Consider the following 19,445-nt stretch of genomic DNA (forward strand, 5'->3'; position numbering starts at 1 on the left):
GAGCTACAATGGGATTCTTCAAAAAGAAAAAAAAATGTATCTATATATAAAACCTGCATGAATGAATCACTCCATATGCTTATAATGAGGAAGACTTCTAGGTTCTGAGTATAATTTTTATAACATTTAAAAATTTTTCATGTATTTTGATAGCACTACCAATTGTCTTTTATATTTGAAATGTTATGTACTACCTTTGTGCAATTAAATTTTTCTTATTGTTCAACACAGAATTGATTAAATTTGTAACCAAGTATGTGTGATCTTTCCATTGTGCTTTGTATATTTGCCTGCTATCTTACTAAATTACAGGGAGAACTGTGGTTTTCACAGACACTTTCCAGAGCCTGTTGAAGAGCTGGACTATGCAGTATTTGGAGAAAAGAAACACAATTTGATATCATCTTTCAGAAAAGAGAATGCTTCTCAGTAATAGAAGAGGATGAACAGTTGCTATTCAACTCAGTGCCAAATGAGGAGTATTAACAATAAAATAAGTTTTATACTAGGACAAACAAACCTTGGGTGGATATCAAATATTAAATGCCTTCCAAAGGAAATAGAAACACTATTCACAAAAATTGACAAAGAAGATTTTTTGAGAGTATCTGAGTTAAGAAAACCCATCAGTAAGCACTCCAAGAATTAACTAAAGGTCTGGAAGTTTCGTCAACTATGAACCAAATGCATTCAGTCATTCAATATCCCCTCAGCAAAATTTTATTGACTGTCTATAATGAAATCTACACCATATTAACACATTTTATTAGCAAATGTTACAGAGATGTGATATTGGACAATCTTTAAAACTGGACCTTCCTAGGTAAAAGCAGCCTCAATCTTGGGTGTAAATAGCCAAATTTAGATATTTTTAAGATCAGTAGAAATCTATAGGACAATAGTGTCCTAAGCAATTCATCCATTCAATTAATTCACTCATTCATTCATTCAATACATGATTGAGTACCTACTGTGTGAGGTTTACTGAGATGGGTGCTGGCATAAGAAGGTACCCAAAGCAGGGCCCAAGCTTTCCAGGAGCTTCCAGTCTCGTAAGAGAAGACAAGTCAGGTGTACAAGCCATCAAGAACAGTAAGTTTCAAAAGAAAAACATCCATGATGCTTATGATCCAGATTTGGAGATAAAAATGATGTGTAACTATAAAACTTCTTTTAAAACAAATCTGTAAGGATTGACTTATCAAACTGGTTGATTTAGCTAAGCTCTAAGTGAAAGGGTCACCTTGGAGGCTTTTAATTTATTCCAACAAGAATGCAAATCTGGACATTAGCTATAGAGTGAGAGAGTTTTCTTATTACCTCATGGGAAATTTTGATTTTTGGCTAAAGGATAATATTGTCCAATGTGATTGCCTGCCTTAATTATCAACTCAAATGTCTTTTTATTGTTTCAAATACTCAGTATTCTGTCAAAGAGCAAAGTTATGTCCCTACTTAAGAAACTCAAAAAGAATGTGCATCCATTTCTAAAGGGTACTTCTAAGGAATTTTTAAAATGCTTCAAGCAATGGTAGTGTCATTAGAGTAAATTACTACTACTTTTGAAGATGACTACATTCATTTGGATGGATAAATGCTAGTATTCACACTGAGTTAAATTAGTGTGCACACTTGATGTTCACCACTTGAATAAACTTGTAAGAACTCACAGTATAAGGCACTGGTAATTACCCAGTGGCTGGCCTGGCCAGCTTACTTCTTAAGAGTTCAGAGATGAGAAAAATATAAGAATCCAAGAGAACAGGATGGCCCAGTAGAGAGGTGACATTTATACAGGACTGACAAGGTTTTGACAGGATCGACAGTCTATATTTGCTGTTATGGCTTTATTTGGATAAAATGTAAGTTTAGTGAGTGGACAGTTAGAATCAGAGTTTAGAATTTTCCACATTAAATTGGACTGTTCCAATAAAGTAGAAAATATTATAGAATGTTTTTTCTGGATTTTTAAATAAAAGGTAGTAGTCGTTCTTGGACTACTTCACCATAACCTTTCTTAGTGTAAGGTAAGAACTAGATGACCTCAGGAAGATTTGAGTCTGAGATGGTTAATTTATGGGTTCACTCGACTGGGCCGTGGTAGTCAAACATTATTCTGGATGTTTCTATGAGGGTTCTTTTGGATGAGATTAACATTTAAATCAGTGCACTTTGAGTGAAGCAGATTGCCCTCCACAATGTAAGTAGGCCTCTTCCATCCACTGAAGGCCTGAATAGAACAAAAGACTGACCCTCCCCTGAGCAAAAGTAAATTCTGCACAGTTAGCCTTTGGACTTGAGCTTCAACATTCAGCTCTGCCCTTGGCCTCCATCCAGCTTGTGACCCACTCCTCAGCTCTCAGACTTGCCAGGCACCGCAGCTGTGTGAGCCAATCTCTTAAATCTCTCTTAATCTCTTGATTTCTCTCTCTCTCCCTCTTCTATTTCTCTAGGGAACCCCGAATAATTGAGAATCCATCAAAAAATTCAGAAAGTGTTTTAAGAGTTAATCAGCTAAAACAAAGAAGTAATATATTATTTTTTAAAATGAAGACACTCAAAGCACTGCATATTACATAGTAATTGAAAGTCTTTTGTGCAAATAAACCCACCAAGCCAGAGAAACTTCACTCAGAACAGTCATATCCAGAGTATGTGGGCATCACTGCAGATTGCCTGACACCTCCTCTGGGCTTTTGGAAGTAGTCACCTGACAAGCCCTTTACATATCCTACATCAGGTTTCTCTTTAAATTCTCTCAGCAACTCTTCTTGTTCTCCTTCTCATCAGGAGATGATCAGGCCTCATATTACCTGGAACAGAGCTTCTCAAATTTGAATGAGCAGAAGAAACTCTTGGAAGTCTCATGAAGCTGCAGATCTGATTCCATAGGTCTGGGCAGGGCCTGAGCCTCTGCATGTCTAATGAGCCCTCTGTTGATGCCCAGGCTGTGGTCCTGGGACAGGGCTCTATATCTGTCCATCTCAACTCTGAGTCACCTGCAATCTTGTTAGATAAGCAGAATGTCAGGCCCCAGCTGACTTACTGAATGGGGGTCCCTGGGGCCCTGCTGCTCCCCACAGTGTCAGCTGTCTTTCCCTGCTCCTTGCTCTTGGCCTAAGAACTTGTTCAATCTTCTCTTCCGTTAAGTAGTAACTCTCTACCTGACCCACTCCCTTTCCCCCACTGGAGACTTTCTTCTTCATAGACAGAAGTAGAGTGCTCTATACTTGCTGTCTCTCCTCCCTCCACAACCCACCTGTCTTTACTATTTCACATTATGTTTCTCTGTGTCCATGCGTATGTTTGTGTGTATATGTGTGTACATAAAGAAATTTACTGTGGTCATTTAAACCGGACACAACCAATCAACAATTAGCCCATTCAACACAACTTCACAATTGTTTTTAATCACAAGTCTGTTAAAAGGCATGTTAGTGACACAGATGTCTTTATTTCTGAATGATTAACTTATTCTGGCAAGTCATATGGTCACTTGCTTCTCTTGCTCCTGGGAAAGAGGCCAGGGTGCACTTAACCTTCTGACCTGACACTTCACTCTATTGCTTAACCCACTCCAGTCAATTCTCAAGTTTGAGCTCCATGGCCTGGTCTGCAGGGCCTCCACTCCAGCTGCCTCTCACCTTCCCTTTACTCTTTACAATCTGGAAATGCCACGCTGCTCAGGGGCTCTGGAGTACTAGGCTGCTCTATGCCTCCTGGGCCCCTGCTTGGCATCCTGGCACTTCTCTCTCCTGCCCCTGCTGCCTTCTAGACATCTGGAGAACTCAGCTCAGACACTTCCTCTTCTAGAACAACCTCCCCAAGCTCCCATGATACCCAGGGGGTTGCCCTTAATGTCCTGGAGCAGCTCAGTTCCAGTGCACAAACAGTGTTTGCAGAGGGAAAGAAGAAAACAATGCTACTCTATCACTGAAAACGGTTGCAACTTCAAAGGCAGGAGCTTCCTGCCCTGTCCTATAGTGCTCACAATAAAATGAATCTATCCCCAAAAATCCATTTTAAGGCAGAACTGAAAGGCAATAAAAGGAATGAAGATCAGAATAGCAGTAAGACAAAAGAGTAAGACTTGGGTTTGTTAGGCTTTACAGTTTATAAATTGTCACTGAGAGGTATTCATTTTTACAACATGGTGAGGTGAGTACTAGTGGACTCATTTTACAGAGAAAGAAATGGGCTCAGAGAAGTTTCTGCTTTATCCCAAAGGCCCCAGGCAGAAAGTACAGGGAGGGAGCTCTCCATTCCATGTGAAGCCCATTTCATAGCTCAAACAAGAGGAAACAAATGGAAGATATTAATAAGAACTTACTTTTAAAATTCCTTATGCTCACTGCTCTATTTAAAAAAACATTTCTCTTAAATTATGCTATGGTAACTAGCTCTCCCATTTCTAGACAGTAATCTGTTATTGGGTGTTACTTTCCTAATTTAGATGCCACTACTATATACTAACTTAGATTCACTCCTTTTAATAACATTGACAGAAGCTTATGCCTTATAATGTGTTCCACCATTCACTGCTATAAAATTTGAGAGCCCAAAATGTATTCTATTCATTCCATTATATGGATAAGTCTCAAATCTCAGAAAATGCTAGTATAGATCCTCATTTTAAAGAACTTCCCTGCTTATATCCTTGGAATCCTTACTTTGATGCCTATTCTGTGTCTTTTGTAAACCTCCCTTTGTTCCAGTTCACTGTTCCGCTAAAACCCTATATTAGAACAAACCCTTTAAGGATAAGAAATGGTGTAAATTACATTCTCAACATGCTGCCAGCAGTCTCCACCTAATTAATGTCTTCTCTTTGCATCCAAGTAGGGAACAGCTGTGTCCCACCCTGGAGACAGCTATTTAGTAATATTCACTATTACTAAACACCTACTATGTGTCAAATTACCGGGTAGTTGCTAAGCATATGAAGATAAAACTCCACCACTTTCTGGGAGAACCCTAGTACACGGGGTGAGAAACGCAGTTTCAACTGCAGGGTCAGAATTACAAAACACGATGAAGCAGGGCCTATGAAAAGCAAGGCGTCACAAACATGCCTGCCGGCTCCTGTTCCCAAGGACACTACTCACTGTCCTGTCCCCTTTTAATTCCTGTGTGGGGATGACCTGCCTGGGAGCCTGAAGTTTTCTTGGGAACTATGGTTCTGGTTCTACCTACTCGAGGATCTCTGTGACTTGGTCCTCTTGCTTGGCCCCTACTTACCGCAAAGATCTGTGACACTTTGCCCTCTTTTGCTTCGGCTGAAAGTTAGGAGTAAACTTTGCACTTGAGAATCTGATGTCTCTTTCTTTTCCATCTACTTCCCTTTTGTTCTCCCCAAATACACAAGCAATGTTCAAGAAGGCTCCTATACAAACACATGAAAGCAAGGTATCCATAATACTAGAAGCACATCTTGCTTTTCACACCTGCTCCCCTAGCCAGCTGTGTTAAGTCCCCTGTGCCGCCCGAACAGGTTTGCTGGGGCAGAACGGACCCGCATCTCCATGGCGACGCGTCACAAAGTATCCTAGCGCCTGCAGTCCTGATCCAGCTGGAACAAGGACCCTGAGGCACGAATGGCACAGTCTGGGCCGGAGGCCCCTTACGCCTCTCATTGCGGCCCAAAGATCCCATCACGTAAGACTGTAGACCCTGCCAGCCCAGGGGTTGGGGTGGGGGCGCGGTTTCTTTCCTGGAGGTAGGATACACAAGAGCAAAGGCTGTTTTGGTCTTTGAGGGTATCTGCTTCTCCCCTCAAAGATGAGACTCAGTTTAAGGAGACGTTGGGAGTCAGGGAAGCTGAGAGGGCGTTTATGACCTTACCTCTGTCTAACCTTCAGCACTCTTTCTGCCAGTCCCGTCCTAAAACGCTCAGGTGATTTTAAACATCCCATGAAATGCTTGGCGTGCGGCAGGGGAAAAAAGGGACTAGTGTTTTTCCAGGAGAAAAAAGCCAAAGCCAAAGCAAGAGGCTAGGTGGGAAGCTCTGAAGACAGGAGACCCAGCAGGAGTCCTGATCCCCTGGGAAACAGCATAGAAAGTGGGGGCAGGGGTGCAGAATGCAGGGACACAGCCCCCAAGGGGATCCACAAAGGCAGCTGTCTCATTCACCGGCCCCAGCTCCCCTCACGTGGCTGTAGCAGAGGCTGAAAACTATGGCCTTCAGCTGTTGCTTGTAACCTTTGCTAATTTTTCTTTCAAAGTGATTTTGTATTTAACAGATGTAGTGCTTTTAAAACTAATTTTGCATGGAAATGCAGCAAATTTACTCACTCAGCTTTTTGTGTCAGTGGAGGGAGAGCCACTGTAGCTGTGATGCTGGTGGCATGATTGCTGTGCAGTCAGCTCCAGCGCAGCCCTTCCCATGGCAATAACAACTCCTTGCAGCCTTCTAGCTGGGTGACGTGGTTCCATGGTGGCTCCAGAGCAATGGGAATTGTTCAACTGCAAATTCCCTAAACCACAGTCCCATAAGATTGCATGAAATGTGTTTTCCATTCCGTTTAATCTCTGTAAATTGAGGATAGAATGTGAAAATAATTAAGAACAAAAGCTATGTGAACATCCAGTTTCTATATGGTGGCAGGGCAAAGAGGAGGGAGGCACAGCACTCCTGGATCTCCTCCTCCCTTTCCAGCCACCAGTCTTGGTTTCTTTCACTGTCTCCTCTTCCCTTCTTGTTGGGGAAATATGGGCATCCCCTGCATGTACACTTCTCCGTTTGCCTCCTCTGTGAGTGGCCACCCCTGCTGCAGGACTTCAAGTCTGTGAAGAGTCAGTGGCTTTCTAGTCTGAACTCTAACTGGGATGTTCCTCTTCCTTTTGAGACTATTCAAGTGTCTGCTTGATCCACTGGATGTCACAGAAGGTCCTCGAACTCAACACAAAATTGTCTCCTGTCCTTCTACACTTTGCCAGCTCAGTAAAGAGGGTTCAAACTACTCAGAGTAGAAGGGAGCGCAGCTTTGCTGACAACTTGGTTTGATCACCAGGCCTCGTTGATCCTGCTCCAAAGCGCCCTTCCCCTGGGCAAGTTTCCGCTTCACATTCAGTCTGGGGTCTCTCCACCTTCCCTTCCAGAAGTGGCGCTCTCCAAAAGTTAAGCCTCTTGTGTCACTGCCCAGCTTCATCCCCAAACATGATGAGATTGATGATGACTGCTATGGACTAACTACTATTAAAATACTACTATAGATTGAACTCTAAAGTGTTGTGTTACTTCTAATGACTGCCATAAATTACCACAAACTGGTGGCTTAAAGCAACAGAAATGTATCCTCTCCTATTCCAGAGGCCCAGAAGCCCAAAATTAAGGTGTTGGAGAGCTGCACTCCCTCTGGTGGCTCTAGGGGAGAAGCCTTTCTTGCCTGGTGGCTATTGGCATTTTTCAGAGGTTCCAGTCAAGTTAAAAAAAATGACTTCTTTGAGGAGCAGCACTTTCTCACAATTTCTTCCCACTTATGTGTCTGTGCTTAAAATTCTCTTAACTTAGGCCATTTAATTCTGCTGTTGGTATAAAATGCTTCCAAGCATAAAATGATTCCCACTAAAGTAGGGGTGTCAAAGGATAAGGTCTTCCAGAGGGAGAGCAGAACGTGGATGCCAGGAGTCTGTGTGAGCCAACGTATGGGTTGTGGCATGTAGGGCTGAGGCTTTAGTTGACTGGGAAAGCCTCTGGGTGGAGGCGAAACTCAGCTTGTGTTAAGGCAGCAGGTAAATAGTCACAGATGAGCAGATCCCACTGCCTGGCTGGACCCATGGGCCTGTTCAATTAAACACAAGCCCTGGTGGGGAGAGATGGAGTGGTAAGCAATAAGAAGTACACAGGTGGCAACAATGAACAATGTTTGGTCTGGCATACAGATTTGAAAGTTGAAGAGGTATTTGAGACATATCCTTGGCAGCCACTGTATTTAGGATGTGTGAGTGGGAGCAAACACACAATGAAGTGTCTACAGTGCTCTAAAGATGGGGGGATACATTCGAGACAGTGGTTTATTTAACCATTAAAGGGAACATTCAACCCAGGTTCTAGTGAAATGTAAAAAACCCAACAGGTAACTACCAAAATATGGAAATGACTGAACAAATTCAAACCATACATTCCCCCACAATTTGGTGGTGCTTTGTTGACAGTGGGCAGGTGGGGCAGATAAATTCTGTTGTTGCTAGTGTCTGCCTAATGGTGAAATTTTCCTGGACTCTGCCAACAGCATTTACCATAGGTGATCCCTTCCTCCTGTAAGTACTTTCTTCTGCTGGGTTTCAGGACACCCCAACCTCCTGGTTTTCTTCTTACCTCACTAATTGCTCTTCTCTGTGTCCTTCCCAGGCTGCTTCTCCTCTCCCTAACCTCCTGATATTGGCATGCCCCAGGCTTCATTTCCTCTAACTATGCCTCCGTCCTTGTTGATCTCAGCCAGTCTCAGAGTTTTAAACAACATCTATACTGCTCAGTCTTGCACAGTCATTATAAACAATGAATTAGAGTTACACTGGTTGAGTTCGAGGGGATTCCCATATGACACTGTTATGTGACAGAAAAGAAAGGGACATTGTGTAATATGAGGCCTTTTTAAAAACTTTTTTATTGAATTTATTGGGGTGTGATTGGTTAATGAAATTATATAGGGTATAGGAGCCCCTTTTTTAAAATGATGAGAACTAAAACCCCATATGTCAATGTATTTATATATATATATGTAAATTTGTATATGATTGTATCAGGAGGTATAAAAGTCTGGAAAGAAACAGGCACAGTTGTTAACACGAGTGAGCTCGGAGGAGGCAGGTGATAATAAGCAGGGAAAACAAGGAATAGGAGAAGGTGTCCAGGATGAAACCTGACATACAGACTTCTAGCCAGATGGAGGCATAGGTAGATACACTTTGCCTCCTTGCACAACCAAAGAACAACAACAAATTTGAAAACAAAAAATAACCAGAACTGCCAGAAAATTGAACTGTATGGAAGTCCAACAACCAAGGAGTTAAAGAAGAAACATTCATCCAGATGGGTAGGAGGGGTGGACACAAGCAGCAGGGGTGGAGAGGACTAGCAGCAAGGTGGCAGCTGCTGGAGTGGGCAGTCCCACATTTGCATGCTGATAAAATGGAGGAAGAACTGGGGAGCCAGACAGACTATACAACCTGGGGTTCCAGTGCAGAGAAATAAAACCTCAAAACCTCTGACTGAAAAAATATGTGGGAGTTGAGACAGCAGGAGGAACTCCCAGCCTCACAGGAGAGTTCACTGGAGAGACCCATAGGGTCCTAGGGTATGTACCTAGGCAATAAGGTACACAAAACTGCCCAACTGGGAATCAGCACCAGAAGGACCCAATTTGCTTGTGGGTAGCAGAGGAAGTGACTGAAAGCCAGCAGAGAGCTGAGCAAGTGGCATTGTTCCTTCTTGGACTCCTCACCTACATACTGCACCAAAACACAGCCACCTGGGTTGCCCTACCCTGGTGAACACCTAAGGCTCTATCCCTCACTATGTAACAGGTGTGCAGAGAGGAAAAAAAATATGGCCCAAACAACAGGACAGATCAAAGCTCCAAAAATAGAACTTACTTGGAGTTCCCATAAGACTATCAGCTGATTTCTCAAAAGAAACCTTAAAGAAGGGGCTGGAAAGAAGTATTCCAAGTAATGAAGGGCAAGGACCTACATCCAAGATTACTCTATCCAGCAAAGCTATCATTTAAAATGGGAGGGCAGGTAAAGTGCTTCCCAGATAAGGTCAAGTTAAAGGAGTTCATCATCATCAAGCCCTTATTATATGAAATGTTAAAGGGACTTATCGCAGAAAAAAGAGATGATCAAAAATACAAACAGTAAAGTGACAACAAACTCAGAACTATCAACACCTATCCTAAAAACAAAAACAAAAATAGAAACAAACTAAGCAAACAACTAGAACAGGAACAGATTCACAGAAATGCAGATCACATGGAGGGTTCTTGGTAGAAGGGGGAGAATGGGGAAAAGGTACAAGGAATAAGAAGCATAATTGGTAGATATAAAATAGACAGGAGGAGGTTAGGAATAGTATGGGAAATGGAGAAGCCAAAGAACTTATATGTATGACTCATGGACATGAACTAAGATGGGGAATGATGGTGAGGGGAGGGTACAGGGTGGAGGAAAATCAAGAGGGAAAAAAAGAAACCTGACACATAAACTCTGATTTGTGCACAATCATTTCATGTGTTTACCGGTTTGTCTAATGTGATGTATAAAAAGTTGGTCACTAAATCAGAAACAGTGAGCATTTTAAGATGATAGAATTTCAAATGAATTTTTGCTTTACATTTTTACATATTGCTGAAACTCAATAAAATAGCATGTATGAATTCTCAAGAAAAACAATAGACCCATTTGGGCTCCGAGTCATTATGGATGAAATGAGACATTCACATGGATTACCAAGTTCGGTGGAGGAAAAGGGATAGCATGGCTTTTCTCTCAAGGGGAGCAAAAACCTCCACCCTTGCTCCAATGAGCTTTTATTGTCTTACTGGGCACATTACAAGAAGGTCCTCATTAACTATGCACAGGTTTGCTTTAGGTGGTTAGCCTTTATAGAAAACAAAGGAGTCAATGCTGCTAATCACATCACAGAAGAGGGATATTTGCAAGTGAAAAGACAAAAGTAGTTGGACCCATTACACTTGTTACACTCGTCTAGTCCTAGGAAGGTTTAGCTTGGATTTTAGGAAGTTGCTTTGCAGTAAATGTCCTCAATTCAGGTTGAGGGAGTTTTAGCAAAAAGCAAGATTCAAAGCAGCCTAGGTACATTGCAGGCCTGATTCCCCATGGGAGAACCTATCCATGGGCGTGGGTCCTGTGCACCTCTGAGTGGGAGCTGAGTCGACACCACACAGAACAGTCTTCTACACCTAATTTTATGTAGGGGGAAAACTCAGATAATTTAATTGAATTTCCTCTCTTAGTGGGGGACACAATTTGGCTTTTATTCCTTTAGAATCAAAATTATTGTCTCCAATGTTTTTCTCTTGCAAAATTATTTTAATTATTAAAATATTTGATTAATATGTTTGTTTAACAACATTTGATTAATATATGTTGGCCTGACCATTTTAAAAGTGTTTTATTGTACTTTTAGCAGGTAATGCCCACTGGGACTCCTACGCCACCACGATGAAGACTGCGTTCACACCAAAGACAGGAGCAGTGCCTGCTTTAATTCGGTACATCTCTACTTGAGTCATATTGGCATGTGCACTTTAATTTGTTCACTTCTATTCTATTATTCAGAATTCAAAACAAATGAAAAGAGTAACCAGAGAGGGCTTATGAAGAATGCACTCAGGTAGGACCTATTTCATGAACAGTTCTCTCACAGGGACCAGAGAGAGTTCTCTCTCTTCAAACAATGCCCAAACCTCCTGCAGGAAACTGAAGAAAATGGACCCATGGATTCTTCATCAAGTTGCTGTGTGTCGAGACTTCTGGCCAAGATGGAGGCATAAGTAGATATACTTTATCAGCTTACACAACCAAAAGAAAGACAACAACAAATTTAATAACAAAAAATACCCAGAAATCCCAGAAAATTTAACCATATGGAAGTCTGACAACCAAGGAGTTAAAGAAGAAGCATTCCTTCAGACTGGTAGAAGGGATAGGGACAGGTACCCAGAGCAGAGAGGACACATGTCACGGCTGTGGCTGGCGGACTGGGCAGTCCCACATTTGTGTGCAGATAAACCAAGAGAAACAACTGGGGAGTTAGACAGATTGTTCAACCCAGGGTTCCAGCATGGGAAAAGAAAGTCTCAATACCTCTGACTGTAAAAATCTGTCGTGGTTGTGGAGGTGGGAGAAACTCCCAGCCTCACAAGACAGTTCATTGGAGAGACCTACAGGGTCCTAGAATGTACACAAACCCACCCACCTGGGAATCAGCGCCAGAAGTCTCCAATTTGCTTGTAGGTAGGGGTAGGGGGAGTAACTGAAAGCTGGCTGAGAGCCAAGCAAGCAGCAGTATTCCCTTTCTGACCCCTGCCCTACAGACAGTGTCACAACACAGCAAAGAGGGTAGCCCCACACTGGCAAATACCTAAAGCTCTGCCCCTTACAACATAGCAAGTGCACTGAGACAAAGAAATATGGCCCAAATTAAAGAATGGATCAAAACTCCAAAAATGGAACTGAGTGATGAAGAGATAGCCAACCTATCAGATGCAGAGTTCAAAACACTGATAATCTGGATGCTCACAGAAATGGTTGAATATGGTTGCAAAATAGAGGAAAAACTGAAGCCTGTGCAAAGTGAAATAAAGAAAAATATACAGGGAACCAACAGTAAAGGGAAGGAAACTGAGACTCAAATCAACAGTTTGGACCAGAAGGAAGAAATAAACACAAACTAGAACAGAATGAAGAAACAAGAATTAAAAAAAAATGGAAAGAGGCTCAGGAACCTCTGGAACAACTTTAAACTTCCAACATCTGAATCATAAGGGTGTCAGAAAAAGAAGAAGAACAAGAAATGGAAAACTTATTTGAAAAAGTAATGAAGGAGAATTTCCCCAATCTGGCAAAGGAAATAAACTTTCGGGAAGTCCAAGAAAGTTCTGAGAGTCCCAAACAAGTTGGACCCAAAGAGAAATATACCAAGGTACATTATAATTACATTACCCAAGATTAAAGATAAAGAGAGAATCTTAAAAGCAGCAAGAGAAAAGGAGACAGTTACCTATCAAGGAGTTCCTGTAAGACTACTAGCTGATTTCTCCAAAGAAACCTTGCAGGCAACAAGGGGCTGGAAAGAAGTATTCAAAGTCATGAAAGGCTAGGACCTTCGTCCAAGATTACTCTATCCTGCAAAGCTAACATTTAGAATGGAAGGGCAGATAAAGTGCCTCCCAGACAAGGTAAAGCTAAAGGAGTTCATCATTACCAAGCCCGCATTATATGAAATGTTAAAGGGACTTATCAAAGAAAAAGGAGATGATAAAAAATACAAACAGTAAAGTGACAACAAACAACTACCAACAACTGAACCTAAAAACAAAAACAAACTAAGCAAACAACTAGAACAGGAACAGATTCACAGAAATGCAGATCACATGGAGGGTTATCAGTGGGGATGGGAAGGGGGCAGAGAATGGGGGAAAAAGTACAGAGAATAAGCATAATTGGTAGGTACATAATAGACACGAAGAGGTTAGGAATAGGATGGGAAATGGAGTAGCCAAAGAACTTATATGTATGACCCATGGACATGAACTAAGTAGGGGGAAGAATGCTGTGGGAGGGGGGTGCTGGGCAGAGGGGAATAAAGGGGAGAAAAATATTGGGACAACTGTAATAGCATAATCAATAAAGTATACTTTAAAAATGTTACTGTGTGTCTTGATTTACAATAGAGTTATAAGTAGGCTAATAGAATTGTGCTGTCTAAACACTGAGGATGAATTGAATCTATTACCTGAGCCAAGGTAGGCAGGCAATGACAACTGACTGAATGGATGAACGACCAATTGTTAACACTTCTATCAACACTGCTAGTCTTGGAAGCTGGAAGAAGGGCACAGTCGCTTTACCCTTACCTTCACACCTCCACTTTTTGCTTCCTAAAGCAATGTTGGCTTGTAACTTCTCCAGTTCTGACAGAAACATGAGTGGTGGGAATTTTTGTTGGTTGGCTGCATCTCCAAGCTCACTGGCAGGTGAGCAAGATGGGAACTCAAAAGCCCTGGCATCTTTCAGGATATTGGGGTAGGTGGTAAATTAGCATGGAGAGACTTCACTTGCCTGTGTTTACCCTGTAAATTGTTTCCAAGAAGGCAGATCTTTTCATCTTAAAGGTCAAATTATTGAGAAGTCAAGTGGAGTATCAGCAAGACCATGGCTGTGGGGCCAGGCAGAAACAGATTCTAACATCCACTCCCTGCTCTAACTTAATTTATCTCTGCTACTCGAGGCAAGTCACAAGCCACCTGTGGCTCATGGTTATGGTTGGTGGTGGTTCTGAGCACAGAATGAAAGTACTAGCACAGTGACTAGAACTAAGGATTTCCTCAAAAATGTTGCATTCATTCTCCCCAGCATAATATGTGACAAACTCCCAAGACATACAGGGTTGCAAGACCCCTGACTTCCTAGTTATTGGCTATACCTCTGAGTCACATCATGTCCCTTCTCTGGGAGATTTATCCTCTGGCAGGAATGATTCCTCCAGCTTCCCACACAGTAATAGTTGTCTGAAGAAGAAACATTTGGGATGAAAATGAAAAACAAATGGTTATTAATGAAGTCTAGGTCAGTGTGCCTGAAACTTAACACATTTAAGTTCACAGAAAAGTTTTCATCAGAAACTTAAATAGTTGACAGAGATAAAACTTCAAGCCCATACTAAACATTGACATTAAAAATAAAACTGGTAAGTCGTTTCTTTGACTATAACCAGTGGGTAATCTAACCACTTTAGCAAATTGATACATGCTATATGATCCTTTTAAACAATGCACAGATGAGCTCTTCTTAATAGATAATTTACTTCATTTCTTTTCCTTCTTGAACTCAGTCCCACTCTACTTCCTCCATAGAATTTTACCCTGCTGTAATATATCTTTATATCTGAGAGCAATTTATCGACCGCTCTGTTATACTTCTTGGTAACTATTTTAGTATATTAATTGAAATTAATTTTTAAACATGTTATGTGACCCTAAGTATTGAGTTATCACAATTGCTTTTAGTACACACTTGCTCAAAGCAATACATAGAACAAAAATGTTAATAATTATTAAATACAAAAAGTAAAATTTTTGCAACTATATCTTAATGAGATAAATGGGGCTGTTTTGTTTTAATTAGTTTATGTTTCTAGTTTTGAGTGTTATTACTTTTGGAATAAGACTACATTCAGCATTAATTTTTTCTGCTTCTTTAAAGTTTTTTAAGTTTGTAGATGGTGCTGTTGGGAAACCTTGTTCACATAAATAAGTAGACGTGAAAGAAAGGCATCTTTACTGTCACACAACCCTGTCTGTGTTGTGTTTTTAATGATTGATTGGCTGACATCATGGATGGGTACTCATTCAATTTTATTGAAAGCAAATAATTAGATGATTTGTCATCCAGTTATTGAGTTATTTCCTGTCTCATTTTCTGAGAAGTGTATTGAAAAGGCATGTCTTAACAAATGGCTATAAATTACATGTTACTCTTTTATTTGGAGGAAACCTGTTTAATATTATATACTCAAAAAGGACTTAGAAAATGGGAACATCAGTTTCAACAAAAGTTTTCCAATACAATCTTTTTTTTAAATAAAAAAGGCTATGTCATCACATACTTAAAATATATTTTTATCAAAATCTTGGAGCTGAAGATTTAATTCATACTACTTTCACCATATTTACCTTGTCAGTAAAATCAGTCTTTACTATCAAACCAACAAGAACAATTAGGTTTGCTTACAGCCACAATAAAATATGACTAACTTCCAGTTCCCTAAGTGTTAATGTATGTTTTGAAGAATATTATGAAAACTGATAAATTGTGGAATGCATATTTTTGGGAAGATTATTAAAAGTAGACAGGGAAGTATAAAAAGATTCAGGTCTAATATGATTAAATATATCCAAGTAATAAAAATAATGCAATGGGATGTGTAAACTACCTGTGAAGAGAGAAATATAATAAAAAACGTTCCTTAGTTAAATATGTTCTCAAGGTTCTAGAACTTTAGTGCACTTAAAACTTGGGAATAATTAAATAATAATTATATATAGAAGTCAGAAATAATTTTACTGAATTCTTTAGACAGCAACTCAAACATTTATTATGGGTTTAATAAAAGATAAAGTTGTAAGTGGTGAAAATTAATTGGTTTGGCAAGCCAGCATACACTCTCACATATTGTTAATAGTTTACTACAAAAAAAATTAAATGAAGACTGGATGCATTGGGGTAAATATTTCATAATATGATTGGGTTTAAAAGTAAGATTTAAATACCTTATTGAATGATGATCTGAAAAATATTCACAAGATTTTTATGAACAACTTTTATCCCATGAATCTTTAAAACTTTGGTAGCTTTGGAAAAGATTCCAGTTACATTTAAAAGAATCAGCATCACCACCCTGTCCTGCTCCATCTACTCAGAGAAGCTTTTCTTTCCAGCTGAGGACATATCCTAGAGATTTTTTAAAAGCTGAAAAAATGCTGTAAATCTGTGGAGGAAAGAGACATTTTGAGCATTCTATATTCTCTGTTCTCTTCCCAGAGGCATCTCCCTGATGAGTGAATGTTTATCCTTTTTAGAAGATGGAAAACTAGACATTACTCTGAGTGGTGTCACTACAATGCATCTAAATTCAGATGGTCCCGCAGAGGCTATAATGCCCTGGTTATAGCCTCGCCATTCACTCTCTCAGAAACAAGCATGAAACCTAGGCAAGGGTGTGGAATTGGATGACAAGGGGGTTGCCCTGAAATCTAGGACAAAGTTTCCCTCCACCGGGCATCTCTCACAGTTGGGAATTTACCCCAGGTGAGGTGTAATGGTGCAGTGGAGAAGGGACAAATGGGAAAAAAGGGACCCATAGCTATGCAGGTTTGCTCTCAGGCAGGTGCCTATTAGGAAAGAGTGTTCTCAGAAATGAAGATCTGAAAATTAGTCCCTTTAAAGCTACTTGTGCTGTGTCTCCTTTGGAGAATCCTCGTGTACCTGTGATCACTTCTGTTTGATTTAGGACCACATATCTGGGTGACAAGTAAAATAGTCATCATCCAGCTGTATCCACTTTCCAGATATATGGTTTCTTACAGACATAATCTGGACCTAATCTAGCCCTCTTTTTGAAAAAAAAGTCAATATGAAATATTTTAGATATTTTTGTACACAACAAATCTCCAGCTATTACCCAGCTTCAATAATCAACTCACACACACTTTATATGTCACCCTTCACCCAGTATCCCCACTGGATAATGTTGGAGCAAATTCCAGGTGTTGTGTATCATTTCAATCTAAATAATTTTTATATTAAAATTATCTAAAAGATAATCATTTAGATAATTATCTAAAAGATAAAGAGTCTTTAAAAATATGTAACAATACTATTATCATATCTAAATTTTTTCTTAATATCAAATATGGCCAATCAGAAATCAAGTTTCCCCAATTGTGTCATAATTAAAAAAACAGTTGGTTTGAAATTGAATCTCAATAAGGTCTACACATTCCATTTGCTTATTATATCACTTACCTCTTTTAGTCTATAGGTTCTCCCTTTTTTTCTCTGAGAATTTCTTTGTTGAAGAAATGGATTCAGGATTTTTCTGATTTCACTCCCATGATATCATTAAAATGTTTCTAGTTTCATGTATTTCCTTTAATCTGACATTCCAGAAACTTCGTCAGATTCAGGTTGAATATTGTAACAAAAATATTAAATGGGTGGTGGTGTACATGTCTATCAAGAGCGCGTCGAAGCTGGCAGTCCCTCTCTTTGAGCTGCAAAGGGAAATGGCTGATTACTGCCTGGATGCATTATTTCATTAGGGACTTGCAAAGCAGTGATACCCTAATGCTTATTAACTGGAATACTTCTATAGAGAGAAACTTTTCTTCCCTGACTGGTGACACTAAAGTACTATTTTACAGGATAATACTCAGCTCTTTAAAAATGAATTTAAAAAATTAGTGAATTTTCTATCATTATTCTTTTAAATTTCATTTTAGGATCCATCCTAAGATACAGGAATGTTTCTTTTTAGGGAGTTCTGGAAATTAAATGATTTCTGGCATCAAGTCTTAAACCAGTCTTTAAAAAAATGTAATGAGTAAAATTCTTTGACATGTGTACTCTTTTGAGACGTAGTCTCAATGTAATTCTTTACTCTAATTTTCACTATCTTTTCTTGTAGTCAAAAAAGCATCCGAACATTAGGATATACATATTCACTTAGTGATCCTCTTCCCAATCAGACACATTACAATGATGAGTATGTTTGGAAGTTGGGCTCTAAGGAAGATTTGATCAAAGCTGGGACTCCAGGAGAGACTGGGAACCGCAGTTCTCACGCCATTCAAGTAAGATAATACCTGCATATCTATTGAATTTAAGACTATCAATAACCCATAACAGAGTTTGAATATATCGCAAAGATCCTTCATCATCTACAGTTATGGTTCTTCTCAGACTATTTCTGTCCACCTTTTCACATTTATTTCTAACTACTTCTTCCCTATCCCCTCACTTAAAATAAAAAAAAAAGAAGTGAAATTCACATAGAGAAATTATAAGGGGAGGAATGGGATGGAGTGGGAACCTGAAAATTAAAAGAGACTTGAAAGACAAATTTAGGACAGTGGAGTATTCTTAACTATTGGTGTTACAGAACACACAACAAGGGGGGCCTGGGATGATATACTATTATTGAAAGAAGGCCCCGGGTCCGTTATGTCCGCCGCCAGGGGAAAGACATCTCTCAATGCCAGAGATTCGTGAAAAGGAAAGGAAACGTTTATTTGATGCTATACAAACTTAAAGTAGTGACCTAATGTCTTTACCAAAATCCCAAAGTCCCTTAAAAGACCCACAAACACACAGTCCTTCCTTCCTTCCCCCTTTGCCCAGTCCAGAGTACCGTATCTCAGGAAAGGAAATAGAAGTCCATGGCTCAGGCAGTCCCTGGTTCTTCCCAGTTAGTACTCCATCTCGACTGGGAGACCTCCCTGGGTTCCCGGCACCCTCGGCTGAGTCACCGGGATCTCTGCTAAAACCAGGTGGTGGTTCCCCCTTCCAAAGCTGCGGGGGTCCCCACTCTGCCAGGTTGCGTGGTTCTCTCCTCAGGGCTGCCGCGTGGTTCTCTTCTCAGGGCTGCAGGAGACTACACTCCGTCAAGTCCGCGTGCTTCTCCTCCTCCTAAAGCAGCATGGTTCTCCTCCCTAAAGCAACCTGATTCTCCTTTCAGGGCTACCGCGTGGTTCTCCCTCTCAGGGCCGCGCATGGCTCTCTCCTTCTCAGGGCTGCACATGGCACTCCTCCTCTGGGCTGTGCACGGCCCTTCTCCTCAGGGCTGTGCATGGCTCACCTCCTCCTCTCAGGGCTGCGCATGGCTCTCCACCCTAAAGCAGCATAGCTCTCTCTTCCTCTGGGCTGCACATGGCTCTTCTTCTCAATGGCCGCCAAATCTGGGTTTTTAAATCCCCGAGGCCAATCTTCCTCTGCAGCCTCATTTCCGACTCCTCCCATACTCAGCTTCACATGCCGGGACTCATATCCTTCCAGCTTAACTGGGCTGCCATCATGAGTCTGGGCAGGTGTGGCCCCATGTCCTGGAGCCGATCCTCTCTGAGCTCCCACGCAGGCGCTTTAACTCAGGGGATCCAACCCCCCCCCCCCCCCCATTCTGGGTGGGGAAGTTACTTCTTGGT

General features: G+C 40.7%; 1 protein-coding gene across 4 annotated transcripts in view; it reads left to right on the top strand.

The window, feature by feature from the left end:
- The first annotated feature begins 101 nt into the window (after nt 1-101).
- Nucleotides 102-19,445, top strand: part of TEX26 (testis expressed 26) — a 34,660-nt gene continuing 15,316 nt past the window's right edge. For 2 of the 4 annotated variants that reach the window (XM_036018370.1, XM_036018373.1), the window contains exons 1-4: nt 102-5,655; nt 11,302-11,356; nt 11,439-11,516; nt 17,933-18,098. In XM_036018370.1, coding sequence (XP_035874263.1) covers nt 5,595-5,655; nt 11,302-11,356; nt 11,439-11,516; nt 17,933-18,098 — 360 coding nt within the window. In that variant the 5' untranslated portion in view covers nt 102-5,594. Of the gene's footprint in view, nt 5,656-11,149; nt 11,235-11,301; nt 11,357-11,438; nt 11,517-17,932; nt 18,099-19,445 lie in introns of all 4 variants that reach the window. The other 2 variants (XM_036018371.1, XM_036018372.1) reach the window with 2 other exon arrangements.

Source organism: Phyllostomus discolor, chromosome 2 (assembly GCF_004126475.2).
Source record: "Phyllostomus discolor isolate MPI-MPIP mPhyDis1 chromosome 2, mPhyDis1.pri.v3, whole genome shotgun sequence".
In the NCBI taxonomy this organism is placed as follows: Eukaryota; Metazoa; Chordata; class Mammalia; order Chiroptera; family Phyllostomidae; genus Phyllostomus; species Phyllostomus discolor.